The 26177-nt window shown below is 47.8% G+C and overlaps 1 protein-coding gene across 2 annotated transcripts in view; it reads left to right on the top strand.

Moving 5' to 3' along the window:
• The first annotated feature begins 6423 nt into the window (after nucleotides 1-6423).
• Nucleotides 6424-26177, top strand: part of ZXDC (ZXD family zinc finger C) — a 38123-nt gene continuing 18369 nt past the window's right edge. The window contains exons 1-8 of one of the 2 annotated variants that reach the window (XM_007097392.3): nucleotides 6424-7393; nucleotides 9911-10063; nucleotides 10162-10240; nucleotides 11162-11292; nucleotides 16448-16618; nucleotides 20176-20864; nucleotides 22021-22083; nucleotides 22737-22821. In XM_007097392.3, coding sequence (XP_007097454.3) covers nucleotides 6424-7393; nucleotides 9911-10063; nucleotides 10162-10240; nucleotides 11162-11292; nucleotides 16448-16618; nucleotides 20176-20864; nucleotides 22021-22083; nucleotides 22737-22821 — 2341 coding nt within the window. The remainder of the gene's footprint in view (nucleotides 7394-9910; nucleotides 10064-10161; nucleotides 10241-11161; nucleotides 11293-16447; nucleotides 16619-20175; nucleotides 20865-22020; nucleotides 22084-22736; nucleotides 22822-26177) is intronic. The other variant, XM_042962474.1, reaches the window with a different exon arrangement.

Raw genomic sequence — 26177 nt, forward strand, 5'->3', positions numbered from 1 at the left:
GAGAGAAGGAGACACAGAATCGGAAACAGGCTCCAGGCTCTGAGCTGTCAGCACAGAGCCCGACGCGGGGCTCGAACTCATGGACTGTAAGATCATGACCTGAGCCGAAGTCGGCCGCTTAACCGACTGAGCCACCCAGGTGCCCCTAAATGGTCCTCATATAAATGGTCCTCATATAAAACCATGTATTATTATACACGGTTTATCCTTTTTTTGTGACCGGCTTATTTTATGCAGCACAATGTCCTCAAGGTTCATCCATGTTGTGACATGTTCAAAATTTCCTTCCTTTTGAGGACTGAAGAATATTCCACTGTATCCATAAACCACATTTTGTTTAGCCATTTATCCATCTGTGGGCACTTGGACTGCTTCCAACTCTTGGGTGCTAGAATAATGCTTCTACGTGCATGGCTGTGTGAATATCTGTCTGAGTCCCTGCATTCGGTTCTTTTGGGTATCTACCCAGAAGTGGGATTGTTGGGTCATATGGTAATTCCATGATCAGTTTTTTGAAGATCTGCCATACCGTTTTCCATAGTGGAAAAAGTTTCTTAATTATAAAAATTGCTCATGATCTTGAGAACTCTGTAGTTAGCAATATCTCTGATGAGCATAGACACAAAAATTCTCAACAAAATATTAGCAAACTGAAGCAAACAACACATTAAGAAAATGATTCACCAGGGGCGCCTTGGTGGCTCAGTCAGTTAAGCGCCCGACTTTGGATTGGATCACGATCTCACGGTTTGTGAGTTCAAGACCCGCGTGGGGCTCTGTGCTGACACCTCGGAGCCTGGAGCCTGCTTTGGATTCTGTGTCTCCCTTTCTCTCTGCTCCTCCCTTGCTCACACTCTGTGTCTCTCTCCTATAAAAATAAATAAACTTTCAGAAAATATAAAAAAAAAAAAAGAAAATGATTCACCACAATCAAGTGGGATTTATTCCTGGGATGCAAGGGTGGTTCAATATTTGCAAATCAATCAACATGACACATCACATGAACAAGAGTAAGGATAGAAACCACATGATCATTTTGATACATGCAGAAAAAGCATTTGACAAAGTACAGCACCTACTCATGATAAAAACCCTCAACAAATAGATCTAGAGGGAATATACCTCAACACAATAAAGGCCTTATGTGAAAAACATCATACTCAGTGGGGAAAAACAGAGAGCTTTTCCCCTCGGGTCAGGAATAAGACCAGGACATACACTCTCATCACTTTTATTCAACATAGCACTGGGAGTCCTAGCCACATCAATCAGACAACAAAAAGAAATAAAACACATCCAAATCGGTAAGGAAGAAGTAAAACTCACTATTTGCAGATGACACGATACTATATATAGGAAACCCCAAAGACTCCCTGAAAAAACTACTAGAATTTAGTGAGGTCACAAGATACAAAATGAATGCACAGAACTCTGTTGCATTAATAAGGAAGTAGCAGAAAGAGAAATTAAGACAACAATTCCACTTACAATTGCACCAAAAATAACAAAATACCTGGGAATAAACTTAACCATGGAGGTGAAAGACCTGTACTCTGAAAACTACACACATTGGTGAAAGAAACTGAAAATGACATAAAGAAATGGAAAGACATTTCATGCTCATGGATTGGGAGAATAAATATTTTTAATATGTCCATGCTATCCAAAGCAATCTATAGATTTAATGCAATCCTTTTCAAAATATCAATCTAGTTCACAGAATTAGAACAAATAATTCTAAAATTTGTATGGAGCCACAAAAGACCTCAAGTAGCCAAAGCAATCTTGAAACAAAACAAAACAAAACTGGAGGTACCACAATCCCAAATTTCAAGATCTACTACAAAGCACCAGTCATCAAAATAGTAAGGTACTGGCAAAAATAGACACATAGGTCAATGGAACAGAATAGAGAGCCCAGAAATAAACCCATGATTACATGGTCAATGAACTTCGACAAAGAAGGCAGGAATACCCAATGGGAAAAAGACAGTCTCTTTAACATATGGTGTTGGAAAAACTGGAGAGCAACACGCAAAAGAATGAAACTGGACCACTTTCTTAACATATGGTGTTGGAAAAACTGGATAGCAACAGGCAAAAAAATGAAACTGGACCACTTTCTTACACCTTACACAAAAATAAATTCAAAATGGATTAAAGACCTAAATGTGAGACTTGAAACCATAAAAATCCTAGGAGAGAGCACAGGCAGTAATTTCTCTGACACTGACCACAGCAACATTTTTCTAGATATGTCTCCTGAGAAAAGGGGAACAAAAGCAAAATTAAACTATTGGGACTACATCAAAATAAAAAAAGCTTCTGCACAGGCAAGGAAACAATCAACAAAACCAAAAGGCAACCTATGGAATGGGAGAAGATATTTGTAAATGACATACCTGATAAAGGGTTAGTATCCACAATATATAAAGAATTTATACAACTCACCACCCAGAAAACAAATAATCCAATTAAAAAATGGGCAGAAGACGTGAACAGACATTTCTCCATAGAAGACATCCAGATGGCCAGCCAACACATGAAAAGATGCTCACCACCACTCATTTGTCAGGGAAATGCAAATCAAAAAAATGAGATATCGCCTCACACTTGTCAGAATGGCTAAAATTAACAATGCAAGAAACAACAGGTGTTGGCGAGGATGTGGAGAAAAAGGAACCCTCATGCACTGTTGGTGGGAATGCAAACTGGTACAGTCACTGTGGAAAACAGTGTGGAGGTTCTTCAAAGAGTTAAAAATAGAACTGTAGATCTAGCAATCGCACTATTGAGTATTCACCCAAAGAACACAAAAACACTGATCCAGAGGGATACATGCACCCCTATGTTTATGCAGCATTATTTACAATTGCCAAGATATGGAAGCAGCCCAAGCGTCCATCCACCGATGAATGGATAAAGAAGAAGTGGTGTAAAGATACAATGGAATATTATTCAGCCATTAAAAAAGAACGAGATCTTGCCATTAGCAACAATGTGGATGGAGTTAGGGAGTATAATGCTAAGCTACATAAGTCAGAGAAAGACAAATACCATGATCTCACTCATATGTGGAATTTAAGAAACAAAAGAAATGAACCAAGAAAGAGACAAGAAACTAGACTCTTAAAGAACAAACTGCCAGAGGGGAGGGGGTGGGGTGTGGGTGAAATAGGTGAAGGGGATTAAGAGTGCACTTACTGTGATGAAACACTGAATAATGTACAGAATTGTTAAACCTCTATATTGTACACTTGAAATTAATATAACACTGTATGTTTGTTATGCTGGAATTAATACGAAACAACAAAAACAAAAAAATCCATTCATGATCTAAAACAAAAGCAAGTCGTGCCAACAGGAGAGAAGTACTAAGGGAAGGTACTCCTCTTTCCCCACCTCTCTTTAGAAGCAGTCGCAAGTACTGGCAGTGTCTTGAGTATCTTTCTAGAAATGTTCTAAGGATGTGCAAATATGTGAACATACACATCGTTTCTCCCTCCGTATACAAACAGGATCCTTCTAAACAATGTCGTGCATTGACTTTTCCTACCAATATATTTTTAGCAGAGTCATACAGAATGCAAAAGTTACTGTTTTAAAACGTACAAGTCAGTGGTTTTCAGTATACTCAACTGTGTTGCGTACCCATCACCGATGTCTAATTCCAGGGCATTTCCATCACCCCAAAAAGAAACTCCATAGCTATTAGCAGTTAGTCCCAATTTCCTTTTACTGTCCATCCCCTGGCAACCACTAATCTACTTTCTGACTCCATGGATTTACCTTTTCTACACATGAGTGGAATCTTACAGCATGTGGTTTCGTGTCTGGCTTTCTCCCCTTAGCATGTCTTCAAGGTTCACTCTTGTAGCCTACGTCATTTCTCTTGGGTATATGCCTAGGAATGGAATTGCTGGGTGATAGGGAAATTCTATATCTAACTTTTGAGGAGCTGCCAAGCTTACTTGCACACTGGCTTCACCATATTACATTCCCACCAGAAATGTTATGAGGGTTCCAATTTTTCTGCCATTCTCACACTTGTTCTTTTTCACTTTAAAAAATTATAGCTGTTATAGAGAAGAAATGTTATATCCTTGCGGTTTTGATTTACATTTCCCTAATGAGTAATGATATCAAGCATCTTTTTGTGTGCTTATTGGCCATTTGTACATCTCTGGAGAGATATCTATTCAAATCCTTTGTTTTTAAGTTGGGTTGTCTTTTTGCTGTCGGGTCATGAGTTTTTAAAACTATATTCTGGGTAGTAGTTGCTGATCAGATACAGGATTTGCAAATTTTTCTTCCATTCTGTGGGTTGTCTTTTCACTTTCTTTTTGGTGTTCTTTGAGGTAAAAGAGTTCTTGGTTTTGACGAGGCCAAATTTGTTTCTTTCATTACTTGTGTTTTAGTTTCACATCTAGAGGAAACCATCCCCTAATCCAAGGTCACACAAATATACTGTTGTCTTCTAGTAGTTCTTGTTCTTACATTTAGGTCTTTGATCCATTTTGAGTTACTTTTTGTGTCTGGTGGGAAGTACGGGTCCAAATTCATTCTTTCCTATGTAGATATCCAGTTGTCCCAGAACCATTTGTTTTTGAAAAGATTATTCTTTCCTCCATGGAATGGCCTGGGAACAATGTATTTGCGGACATAAATTATATATATATATATATATATATATATATATATATATATATATATAGTGTTTCCTATCTTTAAAAATTTTTTTTAACGTTTATTCATTTTTGAGAGACAGAAAGAGACAAAGTGTGAGTGGGGGAGGGGCAGAGAGACAGAGGCACAGAATCTGATGCAGGCTCCAGGCTCTGAGCTGTCAGCACAGAGCCAGACGTGGGGCTAGAACTCAGGCACCATGAGATCATGACCTGAATTGAAGTCGGACGCTTTACCAACTGAGCCACTCAGGCACCCCTGTCCTATTCTTTTCAATATTATTTATGTACCTTATTTTTAAAATATTTTTGGGGTGCCCGAGTGGCTCAGTCGGTGAAGTATCCAACTTTGGCTCAGGTCATGACCTCCGGGTCCGTGAGCTCAGCATCAGGCTCTGTGCTGACAGCTCAGAGCCTGGAGCCTGCTTGGAATTCTGTGTCTCCCTCTCTCTCTGCCCCTACCCGGCTCACACACACTCTCTCTCTAATATAAATAGACATTAAAAAAAAATAAAGTACTTTTAATAATAAGGCACTCATCAATAAACATTTAACTGAGAATTTTCGCTGTTAGCCTCTGGACATACAGCTTGAATGAGACTGACACAGTTCCTGCCCTAAAGGAGTCTACATTCTACAGGCGGATATAGACCATGAATTAGCCACAAAAAGGGCAAATAAAAAAAAACTGCACTTGAGAGCTATAAGGGGACACAAATCAGAGAGGAGGCGGAAAATAAGCTGGGTGAGGGTGTACGTGATCAGAAGGCCACTCTTCCTAGAGGAATCAGAGACCAGCTGTGCAGTCTCTGTGGGTGGAACTGGCTTGGCCTGTTGGAGGAACTGTGATAAGGATGGGGGGGGGGCAATAGGATTGTAGAGTGAGGGGTACAGTGGTGACAAATGCGGGGGAGACCAGCTACGCATAAGAGCAATGGGGTGCACCAAATGAGTACACAGCTATGCCCTATGGAGACTAGACTGGGTGGAGGGCATGGCGGATGCAGCGTTATTTTGCTAGGAAGCTAGTCGTGAAGTAGGGGTTTGGGTCAGGAGAGCAGACTGAATCCGGGTTGAGGGGTGGGGTGGGGGAGTTCAGGCAACAATGGAGTAAGGGCTGCGGAGGTGTAAGGCTTTAGGAAGTTTAGTAGGAAATGCAGAGTGTAGGCGGGGGTCCCGTCCAGGGGGAAAGGATCTGCGGGCACTGCTCACAACGTCTGTGTGCCAGGAGCCAGAGCCAGCGGGGCGGTTTCCAGTCCAGTGAGCCCAGCCTGGTGCCGGAACCCTGACTCTCCCAGTACCTGGCTGTGATCTCGGGCAAGGGACTCGAACCGTCAGTGCCTCAGCTTCCTCACCCTTGTGAGTGTGAAGATAGTTGGCTGCTATTACTAATCCACTACCCAGTGGAAAGCCAGTACTGTTAAGTCAGGGGCAAGCGTCGTTCCCCACGGAGGGAGACGGACCGCAGCTCGCGAGGTCGGGGCCGGCCAAAGCCCCCGAGGCTCGGCGGCCAGCAGGCCCCGCGGGCCCCGCGCTGACCCCACCCAGAGACCCGCAGGCCTCGCGCAGCGCCCCGCGGCTCACGCGCACGCGCAGCTCCAGGCCGGACTCCGGCCGTGCTCCGCGCCGGGCTTTGGCGCCGATCCGCCGCGGCGGCCGCACGGCGTCGCGCACGGCTGGGCGGGGCGGACCGCGCTTCCTCCGAGGCGGCGGCTGCGACGCCGCGGCTGGGCCCAAGATGGACCTCCCGAAGCTGCTCGCCGCCCCGACCGCGCGCGGAGCCCAACATGGCGGCGGCGCCGGCGGTCCCGGCCGGCTCCGCCGAGGCCCGGGGCCGCCGCCCAGCCCTGGCCCCGCGCGCCGCCGTCTGCTGCTGCTGCGGGGCCCTGAAGATGGCGGGCCGGGGCCGCTGTGCGGGGAGGCCCGGGCGGCGTCGGAGGGCCCGGGGCCGAGTCCCCCGCCCCCCGAGGATGGCAGCGACTCCTTCGTGGTGCTGCTGGAAGTGGCGCGCGGCGCCGCGGCCGAGGCGCCCGGGCGGCGGGAGGTCGGGCCCAGCGCGGGCGCGAGCCCGGCCGGCCGTCCCCAGCAGGGCCCCAGCGGCGCGGCCGCCGCCCCCGGGCCCGGAGCGGGCCTCGCGGGCACCGTCACCATCAACAGCCAGGACCTGCTGGTGCGTTTCGATCACGGCGTCTTCACGCTGGCTGCCGCGCCTCCGCCGTCCGACCAGCCGCCCCGGGGCCCGCCCGCGCCTCCGGGGGAGGAGGCCGCGAGCCCGGCGGAGGGCCGCCGCGGTCCCCCGGGCCCCGGCTCCGGCGCCCCCGGCTACCGCTGCCCGGAGCCGCAGTGCGCGCTCTCCTTCGCCAAGAAGCACCAGCTCAAGGTGCACCTGCTCACGCACGGCAGCAGCCAGGGCCGGCGGCCCTTCAAGTGCCCCCTGGACGGCTGCGGCTGGGCCTTTACCACCTCTTACAAGCTCAAGCGGCACCTGCAGTCGCACGACAAGCTGCGGCCCTTCGGCTGCCCCGTGGGCGGCTGCGGCAAGAAGTTCACCACAGTGTACAATCTCAAGGCGCACATGAAGGGCCACGAGCAGGAGAACTTGTTCAAGTGCGAGGTGTGCTCCGAACGCTTCCCCACGCACGCCAAACTCAGCTCCCACCAGCGCAGCCACTTCGAGCCCGAGCGGCCCTACAAGTGTGACTTTCCCGGTAACCGCGCGCCACGGGCCTGCGGGCGGGCTTCGGGGGGCTCCCGGGGCCCCAGGGCCAAATTCAGTCGCTCACAGTGGGTGCGGCGTCGCCCTGCCTTCTGCTGCTCACTTGGGCAGGATTTAAATTCCGTGGGCCTAGAGTGAGGGGCGGGAACGGAGCACTCTGGTGTCTGTGTTCCAGTTCTTTCCAGGTGATTCGCTTAGATATCTCAACCCTGCATTGCTGCGGGGATTTCAACAGCAAGGTAGTAACAAATCATTACAGCCTTCCTTCCCCGCGGTGGAGGCAACAGGTCTCTCTCTTAAAGTGCTTCAGGTTAATGAAAGTGATAAAGCATCTTCGCAGAGATTTGTCTTATGAGTCAGGTGTTTGTGTTCTTCGGGCTTTCATCGGTTAGAAATGGTCAGTTATCAGATATTTCTGCTGGCACGCACCAGTGTGGGAGGAACACAGATGAATCTGGCCAGATGCCACATCCTAAGGCCCTGAGGCCTGAGGGGATGGTCACAGGTGTGGTGCATTGTGCTTTTGGTGGCTTTTCTGCTTTTATTTCCTTTGGACTTCAGTTTGGGGAAGTCCTAAAAATTATCCTCGTTTCACAGATGAAGAGTCCGAGGCCCAGCAGTGTAGGTAAAATCCAGTGGAGGGTTTTCTCCTCTTTCGTTGTCTGCAGTGAGAGGGAATGCAGGCTCCACAAGAGTAAACTCCACCAGGATTGGCAGCTTCAGGTGCTCTAAGGGGAAGAATGTGCCTCCCCAGGAGGAAGAGAAAATTCCAGCCTGGGAAGGAATTGACTTGGGGGGGAAGTGACACTGCCAAGCCAAGGCAGGGAATATGGGCTGTGGTGGTGGGGTGGGGTGGGGAATGAAGTTGGAAGGGTGTGGGAGGGCCCGTAGAGCGTGAGGGGCCTTCCACTTCCTGTTCATCAAAACAAAAACTCAACTATATGCCTAGCACACACCCAGCGTGTTACTGATGTATTACATACGTGCAGCGGTCTCCTAGTAATGTGCATGTTGTAAAAAATACACTCATATATAGAGATTTTTAAAGGGTGAAATGAAAAACACATGTTAATAGATTCTTCTGTTTTCTTCCCACATGCTTGTAGACTGTCTTGTGCATCCTCTTTGTGGAGAATATGAGTTTAGAGCACCGTTTCAGAACCTTTCTCAGTTACATACCGTGAATCTGATGATGGCTTATAGTCTGCTCCCTAGTGAAATGCACCAAGCGTGTCGTTCCACGTATAATACCAGGAAGATCAGGGCTGTAGCTTGCTTTCGGGTATGAAGTCCCCCCGAAAGTTTTGAGTTGGATGATCAGTGGGGTGTTTTAAGACGGGTGGGGTCAGGAGAGGGACCAGTGAAGCCCCGTTAAATGTTCTAGGCCTGAGTTCCATGTAGGAAAGATTTCAGAGGGAGGATCATAGGCCTTAGTTGTTGATTGCAGGGTGGGTGAATCTTGCTAAGGGCTGAGAGATTTACCTGTTGGAGTGTATGAAAATACATCCAAGCCCAAAATAGGGAATGGGTGGGAGTGGGGAGGGAGGGCAGATTTATGCTAAAGAGGAGGAGGATCTTAGGGCGTTTAGGAAGATGAGCACTTCCCAATTAAGCATTGCTAGGGAAAGTAGGGTTCCTTGGGCTAGTGCTTTGATGCGGTGATGATGCACAGCGTGTATCTGCTTAGTGGTTTACAGGCACGATGGTAGCATGTTAAAGGCTCTGAGAAGAGCTGCAACAAAGATACCTGGGAAGCATCTTACAACCTGGTATTTTCTACTCCATTTGAGCACTGAACCTTTTTGTTAAAGGAGAGCTTTCGATGTGGAAAGTCTGTGAATTGCTGAAGTAGGCTCCTTTCTGGTGGCTCCACTGGGGTTGGCGATAGAGGTGAAGGAAAAAGCTAGGGGAGTGAAGATGACCCTGGTAGCCTCCTTTGACAGCAGGGTACCCTGGGGAAACAGGCAAAAGGAAAAAAAAGAAACCTGGTGACAGGGGGATGCTGCTGGTTACAGAGGATGCATAGAGGACACAGAGAGTATGTATAGGACAGTGCATCACCCCCAAGGGGTGAAAAAGTCTCAGACATAACAATGGTTTGTGGTCCTTCCAAGTGCAACCCCTGCCAGACAAAATCCTTGTTCCTTAGCATCTGATCTCTTTCATTGGGTTTTCTTTGGTCTCGCATAGGCAGCCCTGACATTTGAGTTCACAGAATGTAAGCAAGATCTGTGCTGTGGAACTGGGAGCACATTGCTGTGATTGGAGCTCCCTTGATCGGTGGCTTCATATTGAAGTCAGATGACAACAGGTGGCCTGCGTGTGCCTATCGGCTGCCTTTACAAAGCCAGATGTCAGCGGTTGTAACAATGGTTGTAACTTTCTGGAGGCGCTTCTGACTCATTTTCTTCCTTGTTTGCTTCACGGTGTCCTGGAGTGGTGGCTAGGTTAGCCGTGTTATGTGATTTTTGTCACACCAGTGAGCAGCGTTTGTGTTTTCTTTGTTCAGGCTGTGAGAAGACATTCATCACAGTGAGTGCTCTGTTTTCCCATAACCGAGCCCACTTCAGGGAACAAGAACTCTTTTCTTGCTCCTTTCCTGGATGCAGCAAACAATATGACAAAGCCTGTCGCCTGAAAATTCACCTGAGAAGTCATACAGGTAATGAGCTAGAGAATGCAACATCGTTTGCACCCACAGTTTGTCATTGTGGTAGCTTGCATTTATGGTGATGAGGTGTAATTTTTGTCTTTTCCAAGGCGAAAGACCTTTTATTTGCGACTCTGACAGTTGCGGCTGGACTTTCACCAGCATGTCTAAACTCCTACGGCACAAAAGGTACTCTTTACATTTCGGTTCAGTTACCAGTATGGGAAATGAATTTGTTGTTTGTCCGCAGCAGAAGCCTGTGGATGACATGTATCTGTTGAGGTTTTTTTTTAAGTTACAAGAAAAGGAGCCCGTTGTAGATAATTTGGTAAATTCAGAGAGCTGTGAGAAGAAAACCACTCAGAATCTGATCACCTAGTGTCAGGTTTTTTATGCATACTTGTTTTTGAATGTAATTTGTGTACTTTATATACAAGCTAATATTTTTAAAAAAGTTAACACTGTGGAAGAACCTTTCCTTATGTCATTACAAACTTTCCGTGGTGATGACGACGACCCTGGAGGCTTCACCTGTGTGCAGGTACTGGTCGGCACTTCACGTAAACGAGATATCATTTAACCTTCACAGCAACTCTGGCCTTGATGTTCTTCTCACTGTTTTGCATTGGGGCACAGAGAGGTTGAGTGGTTTGCACAGCTGGGGATTGAGGGGTTTACTGTAAAAACGTTACTCAGGAAAGGGTGGTGTTTATGCAAGGACTTGAGGATTGCAGTTGATTTTCTGTGCACGCTTCTCTTTGCCCTCCGTAGCTTGGAAACCTTGTTTGTTACCAGAATCTCTAACCGTCAGAAGTAGCTTCGTCAATACATTTGGGACCCAGCTGTTCCGATGGAAGCAGCACTAATTGTTGTGTCTGACTCTCAAGTCAGCCTTGTCATTAAAGTAGAATTTCTAATTACAGGGTAGCTAAATTGCAAACCTGCCCATAAGGGCTAGAGAGAATTCAGATTTTCTGAAATGTACTGATCATTTTCTTTAAATGCTGAGAGTTTGTAATTTGCGGGATTTTAAACAAAGAATCCCCTCTTGAGGCCTGGTGTCTCCGGGTGGTGTGCGTAATCACCGTTCCTGTTTCTTTGCTCTCCCAGGAAACACGATGACGATCGGAGGTTTACCTGTCCCGTGGAAGGCTGTGGGAAGTCCTTCACGAGAGCAGAGCACCTGAAAGGCCATAGCATCACCCACCTGGGCACAAAGCCGTTCGAGTGTCCTGTGGAAGGTAGATTTTTAACACATTCCTTTGAGCTCTAAACTAGCACACGTCCACGTTGTTGTAAGTTTAAGTTGTTCCAAGGTAAGTTTTATTTACATAACGACAAGCTGAGCACAAGTTGCAGCATTGGGTTTAATTGGCTGGTTTTTAGTTCGTTGTCTTACCTTGGGAGCAGTGTAGTGAACAGACTTCAGAATCAGACCGGGGTTGATTCCTGGCTCTGAAGTGCACTCACGAGATCCGTGGCTCTAGTTATTACCTGTTTAATTTGGCGGTTGTGAGGATCAGGGGAAAGAACGTGTGAAAATGCCTGTTTTGGCATCTGGTACCTGTCACGGACTCAGTAAATGGTAGCCACATGGATGGCAGTAGTCAGGCTGGCTTTTTAAAAAAACGTACTGGGAATTTTTTTTCTCTGAAACACCGAAGGCATGATTCGTTGGCCAGAAGTCAGCTCTGTGGCTTGTCCGTGCTGGCCCTGCTGTAGGTGCCGCAGAGGCGCCGGGATGGCAGAGTGGGTCAGCGTGTGGTTGTGAATCTTGATTTTGGCCCTCACCCGTTGGTTGGAGATCTCAGGCCGGCTTCTCTGGGCCTCAGTTTCCTTTATCTGGAAAGTGGATAATAAAGACCGGTGTGAAACTGAGACCAATTGCTAGACTGTCAAGAAGATAATGTGTTGATTAAACATAGTTTAATCAAGACACGGTTCCTCCTGTTGTCAGAGCTCCAGTTGGGGCGCTCCAGGTAGGCCAATAATGTGCAGGGTGCTGTGGGGACAGAGGTCACCCGGACTGTTCCTGGAGCACGGGGGCATGGGAGTGGCCTCCCAGTCAGCCAAAGAATGAGGCAGAGCTAGCCTGGGGCAGCGGGGGTTGGGGGGGTGGGGGGGTGGAGTGCAGTGGAGGAGGCAGGGAGGCCATTGTGAGGCAGTCTCCCAGAGCAGCAGTCTGAGTGCTCGGGGCAGGGGAGTGGTGGGACCCTTGTTTGAGCTTAGGCTGGGTCCGGTTTCCTGGGGAGACGGCCAGCACCCGTACTGGAGCTTAGCGGTGGGAAGGGCGAGAAGGCACCAGCGAGCGAGCGAGCGAGCGAGAGAGAGAGAGAGAGAGAGAGAGAAGTTCATGCACCAGCAGTGCTGGGTGGTGGATATGGGCGTATCTCACTTGAGGTGGGCACACAGGCTGGTGGTTGAAGGAAGAGGACGGCTGCATTTTAGGTGCCCACAGGCTTTCCACATTCCGATGGCAGGGATGCACTGCTTTCGGGGTTCGGTGAGGAGGTGGGCCGGGGGTGAGGCAGGCAGCACGTGGTGATGATTTAAGCCGCAGAAGTGGATGTGGCGCTCGAAGAGAGGTGTGCTCTGAAAAGAGGCGGTGTGGTGTGGCGCGATTGAAGGCCTGAGTGCCGGAGCCACGCATCCTGGACTCCAGCCTCGAGCCTGCCACGTAAGTGGCTCTGTAACCTCCGGCAAGCAGCGTGAGGGCACTGTGCCTCTTCTCATCTTTGAAGTGGTCATAAACCCACACAGGGTGCTTACGAGAGGGCTCTATAGGTAGCAGGTTGAATGGAGGCATATAGAAAAAACCACAGATGTCACCTACTGCCGTTGTTACCATTAAATGAAATTAAATGCTATTAAATGAAAAAGAAGGCCTAGCACAACACCCTGGGGACCGCCACTCCTGCCGGTGGGAAAGTAGAAGGGGAGTCCTAGGAGGGTCCTAGGAAGGAATGGGGAAAGTGGGAGCATTGGTGGCACTGAAGCCAGTAGAGGAGGATGTGCGGGGAAGGAGAGGGGTTGGGCGCTGAGGTAGTGCGGCAGGGCGGTGAGGAACCAGGGGCTCCTCCGGTAGGGTCAGCGGGGTCCCGCAGGGGGAGGGTCGAGGTTCAGTGGAGTGACTCGGGCAGAGCCCCGCTCTAGTGCCCTGAGCGGTGAGCTCTGGTGAGGCGGGGGGGTGGGGGGGGGGTGGCTTGTGCCGACCCCTCTCCTGGAGGTGACTGAGGGAAAGAGGAAGGGGTGGTGGCTGGCTACAGAGGAGGGGTGGCTTCTGCCTTTCTGTATTTGTATCCTTGGGGGCTGTGGGCACGTCTGGGCGTTGAGCTGGTAGAGGCGGGTGCGGGTGGGGAGATCGAGTGGTGCTTGGTCAAAGAGCGTGCTTCTCGAGGGAGTGGAGGTAAAGGCTGGAGCCTTGGCAAAGGATCCTAGAACTCTTTTGGGTTGGCTGAAAGTTGATAACTTTTTTTTTTTAAGGAAAAGTTGATGATTCTTAAGTCTGAGTGATTAGACCATTTTTCCTGCTTTGTTTGAACTGTTTCATAACAAAAAGTCAAAAAACAACCACCACCCATCTTTTTGTAGTAACTGGAGGAGATGGAGAGGGTAGGGCCACACAGCAGTGAGTGTGTTGAGGGAGGACAAGGTGGTAGAATGAGGACTGTGTGTGTGTGTGTGTGTGTGTGTGTGTGTGTGTGTGTGTGTGTGTTGGGGCGTGTCTAGTATGGTGTGTCACTATGTGCACCGAGTCGAGGTTGGAATGTGTGGTCCTTATGTAAGTGGTGAATTCAAGCTGAGGACATTCCCTTGGCGTTTGTCATTGATGGGCTGCCTCTGCCCCTCCTCGGGGCGGGGGGGGTGGTAACTTGCTATAAATGTGGGGTGCCGAGCATTGATGACTTTGATTTTGAAGAATGGGTACGCATCTCAACAGGTGATGTTGCAGTTACGAAAAGACAGCCATGGGGCGCTTGGCTGGCTCAGTCGGTGGAGTGTGCGACTCTTTTGATCTTGGGGTTGTGAGTTTGAGTCCCACGTTGAGTGTAGAAATTACTTTAAAAAAATACAGTCTTAAATAAATGCAATCATCTTAAACAAAAAAGGTGATTATCAAACATTAAAAGAAAAAGACCGCCTTTAACACACATGGAAAAAATGGTCATATTCCTGGTCATCAAAGGATGTACAAATTAAAATGAAATGTATTTGGTTCCCTATTTAATTAGCAAATATTTTAAAAAGTCGAAACCACTGTGGCAAGAGTGTGACAGACATCCTTGTTGTGGTTGCCCCGTCCTTGGCAAAGCAGTTTAGTAAGAAGTGTTTTTGGCACCTCTGCTCTGCGATCTTCCTCTGTAAGTCTGTGCTGAGGGGTCCCAGCTGGAAAAGGGGCTGAGGCGTCCCTCCTGGGCACTGTGTGGAGCAAAGCACAGACGGTGCACCTGGGACTGGAGGCGTCTGTTCTCTCTTGTGTTTTCCAAATGTTCTCTTAGGAGCCTGACCTGGAAACAGGCTTGAAGCTGCATTTGAAAATGAAATAAGTTCAAAACTCCTCTCAGAGGCAGCCAGAGCCTTTCGTCATCTGGCCGTATCCTATCCTCATAGCCTCTTTTCCTGAAATAGGCCTCCCACGGGTCCCAGACTCCAGCATTTCCACCTCGCCATTCCAAGACGGTGCCACAGTGCATTGATGCGCTTTCCATTTTCTTGGGCACTGCGCGAACACTCTGTAGCTTGGAACGTTTTCACGTTGTCTTTATAACCCTGTGCGGCGGGTTGTCATTCCCACCTGAAAGGAAAAGGAGACCTGGAAAGAAGAAATGAGGCGTGGCCAGTAGGGGCTGAACTAGAGTTGGGCTCCAGAGTCCAGGCCCTGCCCACCCTGCTGCCCTGTTGTGGCCTCCACACCTTAGAAGGCAGCTCTTTGGCCTGCACGCCCCTCCTGCTCTGCTGTGCAGCCCTGACTCCATGTCAGGACCCAGTCACCTCAGATGCTTCTTGCCTCTTGAGACCTTTTCTGTTGCCTCAGGAGGTGCGCTCTTTCTTCTGCTTCCAGAACACTTCATGGCACTCGCACTGGTTTTATTTTTCCCCTTTGTCAGGACAGCTGGTTGGTCATGTGCTTGTAGGTCACAAGCTTGTAGCTGCCAAGAACCCTGCTTGCCCTCTCTGTGTCCCTGTGGTGCAGAGCTCCAGCAGTGGGGGATCAGGGCAAGAGGAAAGTGGGGAGTTTTTGAATTTGTCTTGTTCACCTTCCGATGTGTGCACAGGTCTGTGGTCTTGTTGACTCCGGCTAAGCTGTCGAACAGCCAGCAAGGTGATGCCACCTGCAGGCTCCACTTGTACACCCGATTTAGGGTCATTTGCTGGGTCCCTTTGGGCATCAGTTTCTCAGTGGTAAAATGAGAGGAGTTGGCTTCGGTGATCTGTTGAGGTAGTTTCCAACTCTTAAATGTTCTAGGGTTATGGTTTTTATAGTGGTAGCTAAGTGTAGATGATTGGTATACATTTTTAGCAATTGAATTTTGAAGGGGTTGTTTAGCACTTAATTTGACTGACTTTTCCCAGCAGCACCGTGTAATGGGTGAAGAAACAGGCTCAGAGTTAACTAGTCCAAGGTTATGTGTCTTCTATGCAGGGGAATTTTATATCTCCTTTTAAATCCAGTTTGCTTTCAAATTTAATTCCTTTGTATTGGGGAGGAAGAATTTTTTTCTGCCCTCTCCAAGTGGTTCTAGCTGGACTAAGTTAAATTGACAGGAGACAGATTAATAGGAAATAAAATTTAATTTCATATATATGGGAAACTCACACAGACGTGAGATTCCAGGTACAGGCAAAATGAGGTATATATGTTATCCTGAGCTAGAAAGGGGTGGGGGTTGGGATCTGGGATTTTCAAAGGGAAGAAAAGCAATTCACAAGAAGATGAAAAGAGTGAATGTTTGGGGAACAAATGTTTACTGGGTCCATGGATGACAATGGGACACAGAGAGGACTTTGATCAAATAGGCCTTGCTAGGCCTTCCCTGTCCACCATACCTCGTTAGTGTCATAACGTAGTTATCTATGGTGATAGCTTTTTTCTTGGAGCAGGTCCTCCATCTAAGTTGTTTTAGGCATTCGGGAGGAGGGGTGTCACAGTTTATTCTTGAGTCTTTTAGGCCTTGATTGTTTCCAGCTGGCATAATCTGCATGCCAAAGTGGTGGGCTTGGGGGCAGTTAGCTTTGGCCCCTACATTTGTGATACCCCCAAAGGATATTGTGTCTGTCCCTTGCCAGAGGTCAGAGCACAGACATGTACTGTCTTATGATTCTGATGGGAAGAAAGGAAACCACTAGTTCCTTGGGAATCCTTAGGTTTATTGCTTATTGTTCTTTTTGTTCCAGGGTGCTGTGCCAGGTTCTCTGCTCGTAGCAGCCTCTACATTCACTCCAAGAAACACCTGCAGGACGTGGGTGCTCCAAAAAGCCGTTGCCCGGTCTCCAGCTGTAACAGACTCTTCACCTCCAAGCACAGCATGAAGGCTCATGTGGTCCGACAGCACAGCCAGCGCCCAGGTCTGCTCGGTTTACTTCCCTCCCAGAGTGCTGCACAGATGTGTAAGCTCGATGTGTGTCAGAGAAGCAAACGCACGTCCTTCCTTCCTCTCCTGCTTTCAGAGGTGGTCAGAAGTCACTAAGGCGAACACAGTGAAGCCTTACCAGCCTGTGGACCACACTGCCAAGTCTGGTGGCATCTTTTGGGTTCTCCTGCCGCTTCTTGCCTCTGACCCTCTATTCCTTCCCTTGTGTCTGAAGTGCTTCTTTTGAGGAGTATTCAGTCCTCCACTATTTATTTACATATGTGTGTGTGTGTGTGTGTGTGTGTGTGTGTGTAGCTAGGTAGCTGTCTGTCTCTCTACCTACCTATCAGTCTTCCACTTGGTTGGCTTTTCCTAATATGTGTCTCCTAAATCTGTCTCGCTCTGTGATCTCTGTCCTGAATTCTGAGTGTGCCTCTCCCCCATTTGTCTTTTTCACTCCTCTTTCTCTGTCCCATTGTGGTCTCTGGGTACTTCCCTTCTGTCTCCTCTCCCTCCCAGCACCGAGGTGAGGACAGTCCTCGAAGACCAGACAGAGTTGTGTTTCACATTGTGGTGGGGCTGGGAGGCGCAGGGGGTGGGGGTAGTTGGCTTGAGGGTCTGGGGAAGGGAAAGCAGAGAGGGAACCACAGTAGTAGCCTGGAGTGGGGATTCCGGGGATGTGAGGGCCTGGTTCTCTGGCTACATGGTGGCGTGGGACTGACAGGCTGCCTGTAGAGGCTGCGTGCACAGCCCTGTGGGCAGGATGTTGTGAGGTCTGGGCGACTGCACTGCCGCTGCCCCAGACCACTGGCACCAGCCTGCTCTCCCGACGGGGCCTGTTTGGTGAAGTCCTGGCTGGCCTTCAGGTCATTTGAGTGTGCTGCTAACTGGGCCCCGCTCCCTGCCATCTGTGCAACAGGCACCACCAGCCTTGGGGCACAGCCGCTTCCTAGCTGTGTGATCCAGGGCAGGGCACAGGTCTGCAGTCCCCCGTTTCCTCATCTTTCAAGCACGGAAGAGAATTTGAGTAGTTCTCTGAGGGAAACGTCCTTCTTCTCCTTCTTTCCATCCTGTTGATATGCGGTCACTTCACTCCTGTGGCCCTAACAGCAGTTGCCATTTAGCTTTGTATTTGAAGAATCTGCCCTTCTAGCCTCTAGGTGTTCTGAGGCTCCTGTCAGGGACTGGCACCTCAACACGCAGAGTCCAGTCAAGAGCCTTAGGCTGGTGTTGAGAGGCCTTCAGTGGTTGGGTTCCTCCCTCTGTCTACAAAACTTACCCCTCACCACTCCCAGTTCTGAGCAGGTGCTATGGGATGCTGTGCACCCAGGCCTCTGCTTTGCTCCTGTTCTTTCCACTTTCCTGGCTTGGCTCATTCAAGTCAGTGATGGCATTGTTTATTTCAGATGAGCTTCCTTAGTCTCTGTCTGGATATGAGAGCCTCTCAGCTGCTTCTGTAGTGCCTGTGTTTCCTGGGCTCTGAATTTATAATAGGACATTGACCTGGGTGTCGTTATTCCCTGCCATAGTCAGGGGTGGATAACTAGGTAGTGTCCCAGTGCTAGCCCCGTGAGAAACGTGCTCGGGAACGTCCGTTGTTGTGGATATATACTGCTAGGGGCTCTGCCAGGCCCTGGGCTGACTGTGGGAGTTCCCCCCGTGGTGCTTCTGGGGCCAGAGCGTCCGCACGGCCCTGTCACTGATGAAGCTGAGGTGGAAAGGAGAAGGACTTGTCTAAGGTCAAAGAGAGTTGGTGGAGCGAGGTCACGATTGTAACCTTGGGCCAGAAGCTGTAGTAATTAATGTTTAATGATTTCTGAATATCTGGACCTCGCAATAATAGGTGTCCAGTAAATACCTATGGAATTAATGTCATGCTAAATAGGAAATTTATGAGCAAATTGGTCTCTGTTTGCACTGCAATTTTTTTTTTTTAAGTTTATTCATTTTGAAAGAGAGCGTGCACGTGTGTGCATGTGTGCGTGGCAGGGGCGGAGAAAGAGGATCCCAAGCAGGCTCTGAGTTGTTAGAGGAGTCCAGCACGGGACTTGATCCCATGAACCGTGAGATCATGACCTGAGCCGAAACCAAGAGTCAGATGCGCAACGACTGAGCCACCCAGGCACCCCTTAATACTGTTTTTAAATTTTGAAGTAGTGTGACACCTAAAGAAGATATATTCAGAATTTGGTTATTAATTTATTTCTCTGTAGCGGATTTTCTTCATAGATTTGTGTTGGAACTCTAATAGGCTCTCGGAGCTGGTGTGCACAACTGGAAAGTAGGAGTTTGGGATTAGCTAACAGTTGGTGTAGGCGGAATAGAGCCAGAGAACTGAGAGAGCCTTTTCCCTCTGGCCAGGCACTGGCACGTTCTAGAAGCTTCAGGTAGAAGTTTCTTGGGAAGGAATAATTTCAAGGCCCTGTTTGGCTCCCAAATATTTTGTGCTCCCAATATTTTGTGTTTGCTTGGTGCTTGAAGAGTCCTAGGATTTGGGGTGATTGATTGGGTGTAGTGGTGTATAAATCCCTGCTTTGAGTGTTCCTCGAAATATTTTAAAAATATACTTAATGTTCATTATTCCTCCAAGGGAAGTGTGTTTAAAGTGTTTAATTGAATGACAAAGATTCAAATATTTAAAGAGTGATATGACCAACAACTGAGACTGAATGAACACTTAAGACTCAAGAGGGATTTATTAGATTTATTTTTGCTATAATCATTAAATGCTATTTAGGAGCCAGGCACCAGTGCCTGGTATAGACTCCCCACCTCCAGGTGATCATGGCCTAGGGGGAGGTAGGAGTGATAGAGGTTGGAAATACAGTGGTGGTGGGGAGGAGGGGAGCCCATCAGGAGAAGCCCCATGGAGGGAATGTAGCTCCTGGGTGCCCTGTGGCTGATGTCTAAGTTCTCTGCGGTCCCTAGAGCTGGGGCCTTGAGCCAGGGCCTTGATCCCAGAGCACTCCAGGCAGAACAGTTTTTATTCCCTCCGATCACCCTCCGATGACTCCAATTTGTTTTGGAGTGGTAGCTAGATTTTGATGAGACATGAGCTGACACAAGCTGATTCCAAAAATACCTCAGAGCCAGAGTTCAGCTTATGTTTGACTTCTGAAGATTTGTGTTCCGTGGACTTCTGAAGATTTGTGTTCCGTGGAAGGTTTTACAGTCCTCTTGAGGGCAGTTCATGTTGTGTAGCAGAAAGAGCATTGGGTTTGAAGCCAGAAAGATGTGAATTCAAGTCTTGCCACTTCCTGTCACCAGTTGATGTGACTTCGCGAAACATTATGTAGACTCTCAAGTTATTTCCGGTTGCAGAAATCCCTGTCGGTTTAAGGATTTGAGACAATGTATGTAAAAAGCCTGATAAGGTTATCAAGCAGTGCCTTTCTTTGGTGTGTGGCCACCTTCGATGCATCAGGCAGCAGGTGCAGGAAGTGTACGTGTTACCTTGATGGGTCGCTTGCTAGCATGACATCCAAAGCTCAGAAAGAACTTCATGATCTCCTAAAGGGCATATAACAACCAGAGTATTCGTTTCTCTTTCAGATCTCTTCCCTCAGCTTGGAGCTCCGAGTTCTCTTACACACAACAGTGAACTCGGCAGCCCAGGCCAAAGTGAGCTCAACAACATAGACCTGGCGGCCCTCTTCTCTGATGCACCTGGCGACGGTGGGAGTGCCGCGGGGGCCTCAGATGAGGCGCTGAACTCTGGAATCTTGACTATTGACGTTACTTCGGTGAGCTCCTCTCTTGGAGGGACCCTCCCTGCTAATAATAGTTCCTTGGGGTCCATGGACCCGCTGGTGTTGGTGGCCCACAGTGACATTCCTCCAAGCCTGGACGGCCCTCTCGTTCTTGGGACAGCAGCCACAGTTCTTCAGCAGAGCAGCTTCAGTATGGATGATGTACAGACTGTAAGTGCAGGAGCCTTAGGCTGTCTGGTAGCGGTGCCTGTGAAGAACTTGAGTCAGGACCCACAGGCTTTGACCTCAGGAGGTAATTTAGCAGACAACACCACCACATTGACCTCTCCGAGCCCCCCACCAGGAAGCACCAGTGGCCCGGAGCTGCTGGCGCCAATCAAAGTGGAACCGGACTCGCCTCCTGGCCCCGACACCGTCAGGCAGCAGGAACGGAGCCGAGGGGCGCCCCGGTCGGCGTTCTGCAGCCCTGCGGACAAGCACAGTCCTCAGAGAGACACGGGGCTCAGTGCGGGGACCGGCAGCTTCTATTTGGTATGAAGTGCTCTATTCAGTCACCACTGCGTAACTCGCTTCTCTTACACTCAGTCTTGAGGATGTTCTGGATTAATCGTTCATGTGCAGACATTTCTTACTGGTTTGCGAAAAGAGACGGAGCCCTGGACTACAAGTCTGGAAATCTGAATTCTGATCTTGAGTCTGGAACTGACTAGTTTTTATGACCTTGAGGAAATCACTTATCCTGTCTGAACCTTAAATTCTCATTTATTTCTCAAATGAGGGGGTTTGGCTAGATGATTTCTAAGGTCCTTTTGAGTTTTGTGATTCTGTGATGATGTTTCTTTTCTGGAAAAAAAAATGAGGTATTTCGTAAAGTTGAAATGTCTTGCCTTTGTGCTTTCTGTGGGATAAGAGGTCCTTAGACTTCCTAACGGCCAGAGGAAGAGGAATCATGACATCAGGTTTAATGGAAACTTTAAAACCATGCAAAAGAGAAAATTTTTTTTTAAATTAGAATTAACAAGAAAGAAAAGGAGTGGTTTGTGAGCTTCTGTTTCTGGAGGGTTATAAGAGGACCTCTCTAGTTGTGAGGCTCCACAGTTAATATACTTTTAATTATATTTATGTCAGTTAATACATTTAATATAATTTAATTTAAAATAATTTAATTAAAGATTCTTGGGAGAGTCTCTTTTTTTTCCTCAGTCTCAGATGGGAATGATCAAATAGGTTTCTTTGTGGCATGGGTTAAATTTGGTGGTGATACTTCTGTTGTTCAAAACGTTAAATCCTATTTTACCATAGTTTAAAAAAAAAAAATTAAATCCTTTGAATTAGAATCCATTGTGAGGGATGTGGTAACCCATCTACCATGGAGCCTTTCAGTCTGAGAGAAGCATGGTCAGTCGTACCTTTTCTGACGGCTCTTGCTTGGCGGTGGCATGGCCATACTTGCCAGCCTTTGCCTAAGTGGCCACAGCAGTTGCTGAACCACCAGGTGACTGGGCCAGGAGGGGAGATGGCCAAGGCTCAGCGATCAGTGGGGAGGCCAGGCCTGTGTAGAGGGCCTTGGTGCCTTGGGAAATAGGAGATCCTTGGTACCACGGTATCTCCGGAGCTGTAACTGTGGGTGGAGGCAGGAGAAGCCGCCATGACCTTGATCCTGACTCCTTGTTCATTTTCTCGCTAGCTGTGTGACGTTGGGCTGCCTCGATTCTCTGAGCACAGATGGTGTGTGGTGAATGGGTTACAGGTATGCCACGAGCTGATGAGGGCTGTTCTTTTTCTTCTTGTAGTGATAAGTATTAAACTCTTTTTCGTATCAGCACATTCACAAACTTATAGAAGCCAAGTCCCGTTTGAATACTGTTTGGCCCCCTCAGTAAACTTCCTGAATTCGGTAATGTAGTTACTGTTTTGGTGTATATAACTTTTGAGTCAGGCCTCACCACCAGAGCGGCTTCTGTAGTGGGGATGTGAAATAGGACCTCCCTAGGTCTGCCGTACAAGTATCGTGTGGCATGTTCTGGAAAATGTTGAGAAGTGCTGCAGTTAATTAATCTTGAACCACCGAGGGAAGCTGGTTATTTGTTTCGGACAGCAGAGAAGTATGTAACTCCTTTTATAACAGTTTCTGTGTAAAATATTTTAATATGTTTTAGACTTTGGAGGAATAAACTTTGCTTCTCTGGATAATAAAATCATGTATATTGTTCCACCTCTCGTTCTGTTTAGTTGTCACCGTAATTGGATGTAGCATTTGATTCTCGGTGAACCTTTGCTGGAGATCCTCAGAGATTATCGGACTCTGTTCAGGAGGCAGACTTAGTACATTTCCATAGTTTCCTTGCTACCCTTCTTTTGCCATTTGGAACAAGTGACTGACACACTTTTCTTTGGTCCCAGGAAAGTGGGGGCTCAGCAAGAACTGATTCCCGAGCCATTCAACTAGCCAAGAAAAAAAAGCAGAAAGGAGCTGGGAGCATCGCAGGTGAGGCTGTGTGTGCTGGGGGAGTGAGGGCTCTGAGTCACCCTGGGCCTTAATGAGAAGAAACACACGAATAGGCATTTCTGTGTTCTTTGTGTTACTTTTACGTTCAAAATGCCCTTTATGTGAACTCCAGAAGATACCGCAAAATTTCCAGCATCCGTCTGGAGACGTCTTGCTGACCTGAAAAGGCTGTGCGAGAGTTAGCGGTTGCAGACGCCAGTGTCTGTTGCCTAGTAGGCCGCTAAGGTAAAGAACAGCCAGGCCAAGGGTCAGAAGAGCAGAGGTGGGAACCTGCTGCCAGATGGCAACTGGCCCCTGACCGTGGCATTGGGAACAGCCTGGGGACGGGGCTGCTGCTGTCCCAGGAGCAGGGTTTTGCGGAGCCAGCCCTTGGGTGGCATGTGGCATTGTGGATGCGTAGTTCAGCGTTCTGTTAAAATCTTGTAATTTTAAAATGTCAGCAACTTTGTCAAATTTTTAAAAAACACTTGAGTGGACCAGACAAGACCTGTTAATTTGTGGCCTCGTGCATCTGTCTGTTGTCCATCTAGAGAATGGAATGGCGGGATGCCGTGCGTGAAGAAACTGGTAAATCCTTCTGTAAAGGAAACAGCGACGACTTCTAGTACCGTTTTTCGAGTGTTTCATGTGTCTCTTTGTCTAAAATTTATTTGAAGAATATCAAAGAGTATGTAGGGTTAGCAGTACAGTTTGTATCTTTCTTAATATCTTGGCTTCTTTAAAATCACTCCCTATTTTCTGTTAATCCGTTTTCTTAAAGCAGATAGTGCCCTACAGCGAATGTTGTTCGTGGCCCTGTTCCCTGTGACTGGGGAAGGGTTACCTCCACAGCGGTCACACAGTGTCCCCATGGCACTTGTAGAGATAATAGAAGAAAGTATGTGGTGGTAGAGGACGTCCATAGAGTGAAAGAATCTAGCACCTGCTAGGCAGAGTCAGTGAAGGGAAGCAGATGCCTCTGTTTAACCCGATCGGTAACCTCCACTTGAAGGACAAAGGACACTGAACATTCAGGTGTATGGTACATGTTACATTGACTGCATTGCTTTTGGGTGGCATCTGTGGAGGTACTTTTATTTTTAATTGTTTTTATCTGTAGAGGTGGTTTTACTTATTTTTAATTTTTTAAATAGTTCCACATTATCTTTTAAACAATGACACTTAAAAAGCAAACCCATATGATGTTATCACTTCTTTAAAAATTAACAGTATTTCCTTAATATTTAGCAAATTTTCAGTTGTCTCAAACGTTGTAAATGATTTTTATAGCTATTTGCTTGAATCGCATTCCAAGTAAGCCTCATATTACTATTGGTTGATATGTTTCTTAATGTTCTTTGTCATCTGTAGGTTTCTCCCTCCATTTTTGTCCCGTGTGCTTGTGGGAGAATCTGGGTGGTTTGTCCCGCGGAGTTGGCCAGTCTAGATTTGGCTGGTTATACCACTGTGCTGGAGATTAACCGGTTCCTCTGTCTTCTGTGGTTCCTATAAATCAGTGATCCCATCTAGAGGCTGGATCTAATTGAGCTTTGATCCAGTGGGTCAGTTGTTGGCGGGTGGCGTAACTCCCTTGCAAGTGATTAGGTGTTCTTCCTTCTGGAGGTCCCAGACCTCTGGTGGGCAGTCTGTCCTGTTTGCAGACAGTGCTGACTTCTCCCATTGTGTGACAAAGTATTGCCAACCAGGGGAGCTCACCTGGGCCTTCATATCCACACGTTGATCGTGTCTCGATTGCACAGATGGGTGCCTGTCCATGTGGCTGACAGTCTCCAGCCCCTCCGAAGGTTGAGCTGACTCTGCGACCCGAGACCTCCACCATAAATCACATCGGTAGACTGTCTGAAGTGCCTGAGGGCTCCCAGGTAGACACACTTACCAGGCTGGACCTTCCAGGGACCTTGCGATTTCTTTTCAGGATCGAGAGGCAAAGGCCAGACTTGTCCTTGGGCAAGGTTAATCTGCTCCTGCGCTCATACAAATATCCTGTTTCTCCTTAAGCCTCCCCTCATTCAGCGCTTAAGGGTGGACTTTGATACTGTGGTGTTCTAGTGGTGATTTTCTTTCTCCCTCATCCCTGTACTTCTCTAAGGGAAAGCGGTCTCTTCTCCCTCATTTATGTTTTGGTTACATTAGTGTGGACTCAGAAGTGTGTATTATCCTTTAGGTTATTGTGAGGAGTACTGGACAATAATCAGTATTATCAGTATTCATTTGCTGCTCAGATTGCTCCAGCTCTGGCTCCTGGCAGCTCTTTCAGTTGGATTCTTGTGCCCTTCCTTCCTTCCTTCCTTCCTTCCTTTCTTTCTTTCTCTTTCTTTCTTTCTTTCTTTCTTTCTTTCTTTCTTTCTTTCTTTCTTTCTCTTTCTTTCTTTCTTTCTCTTTTTTTCTCTTTCTTTCTTTCTTTCTTTGATCTTTATTTTTGAGAGAGCGAGACAGAGACAGTGTGATCTTTATTTATTTTTGAGGGGGGCAGAGAGAGGGAGGCACAGAATCCAAAGCAGGCTCCAGGCTCCAGGCTCCAGGCTCCAGGCTCCAGGCTCCAGGCTCCAAGCTGTCAGCACAGAGCCCGACCAGGGCTTGAATCCACGAACTGCGAGTTCATGACCTGAGCCGAAATCAGACGCTTAACCCACTGAGCCGCCCAGGTGCCCCAGGATTCTTGTGCTGTTTCAACATGCCCTGTTTTTTTTTTTTTAGGGGCATTTCCCTAACTTATGGCACCGTCTTGTATTTTCCCTACCCCAGCCCAGTTTTCAGCCACTTCTCCTTTTATTGGAAAATGGTTTCAGAAACCAAGGTCAGGGCACTCTTTGTGGTTGTTGCTCATTGCTACCTGGGTGTCATTGTGCCTAGGCCTTCCCAGCAGAAAGGGCCAGGGAATATCTTCATGTATGTTAATCTGTGCTGGCTGAGGTTTGGACTTGGAATATTTTACCTTTTAAACGGTAATAAGGTACATCTGTTCTATATTTTTTAACATGCCTAGTTAATATGTCAGCTCTTTTCAGTTAAATATATTTCTGTGAGTTCATGTCAGATGTTAGCCACTAAATAATTGTTTGGCACCAAATTTAGAGAGGGAAATGTGGGTTTGGGAGCTTTTTGGCTTTCAGGATTCAATGATTATTGTGTAATAAGTCTAAGAGATGTGGGGCACCTGGGTGGCTCAGTCGGTTGGGCGTCCAACTTCGGCTTAGGTCATGATCTCATGGTCCGTGAGTTCGAGACCTCTGTCAGGCTCTGTGCTGACAGCTCAGAGCTTGGAATCTGTGTCAGATTCTGTGTCTCCCTCTCTCTCTGCCCCTCCTCTGCTCGTGCTCTGTCTCTCTCTGTCT

Source organism: Panthera tigris, chromosome A2, assembly GCF_018350195.1.
Source record: "Panthera tigris isolate Pti1 chromosome A2, P.tigris_Pti1_mat1.1, whole genome shotgun sequence".
In the NCBI taxonomy this organism is placed as follows: domain Eukaryota; kingdom Metazoa; phylum Chordata; class Mammalia; order Carnivora; family Felidae; genus Panthera; species Panthera tigris.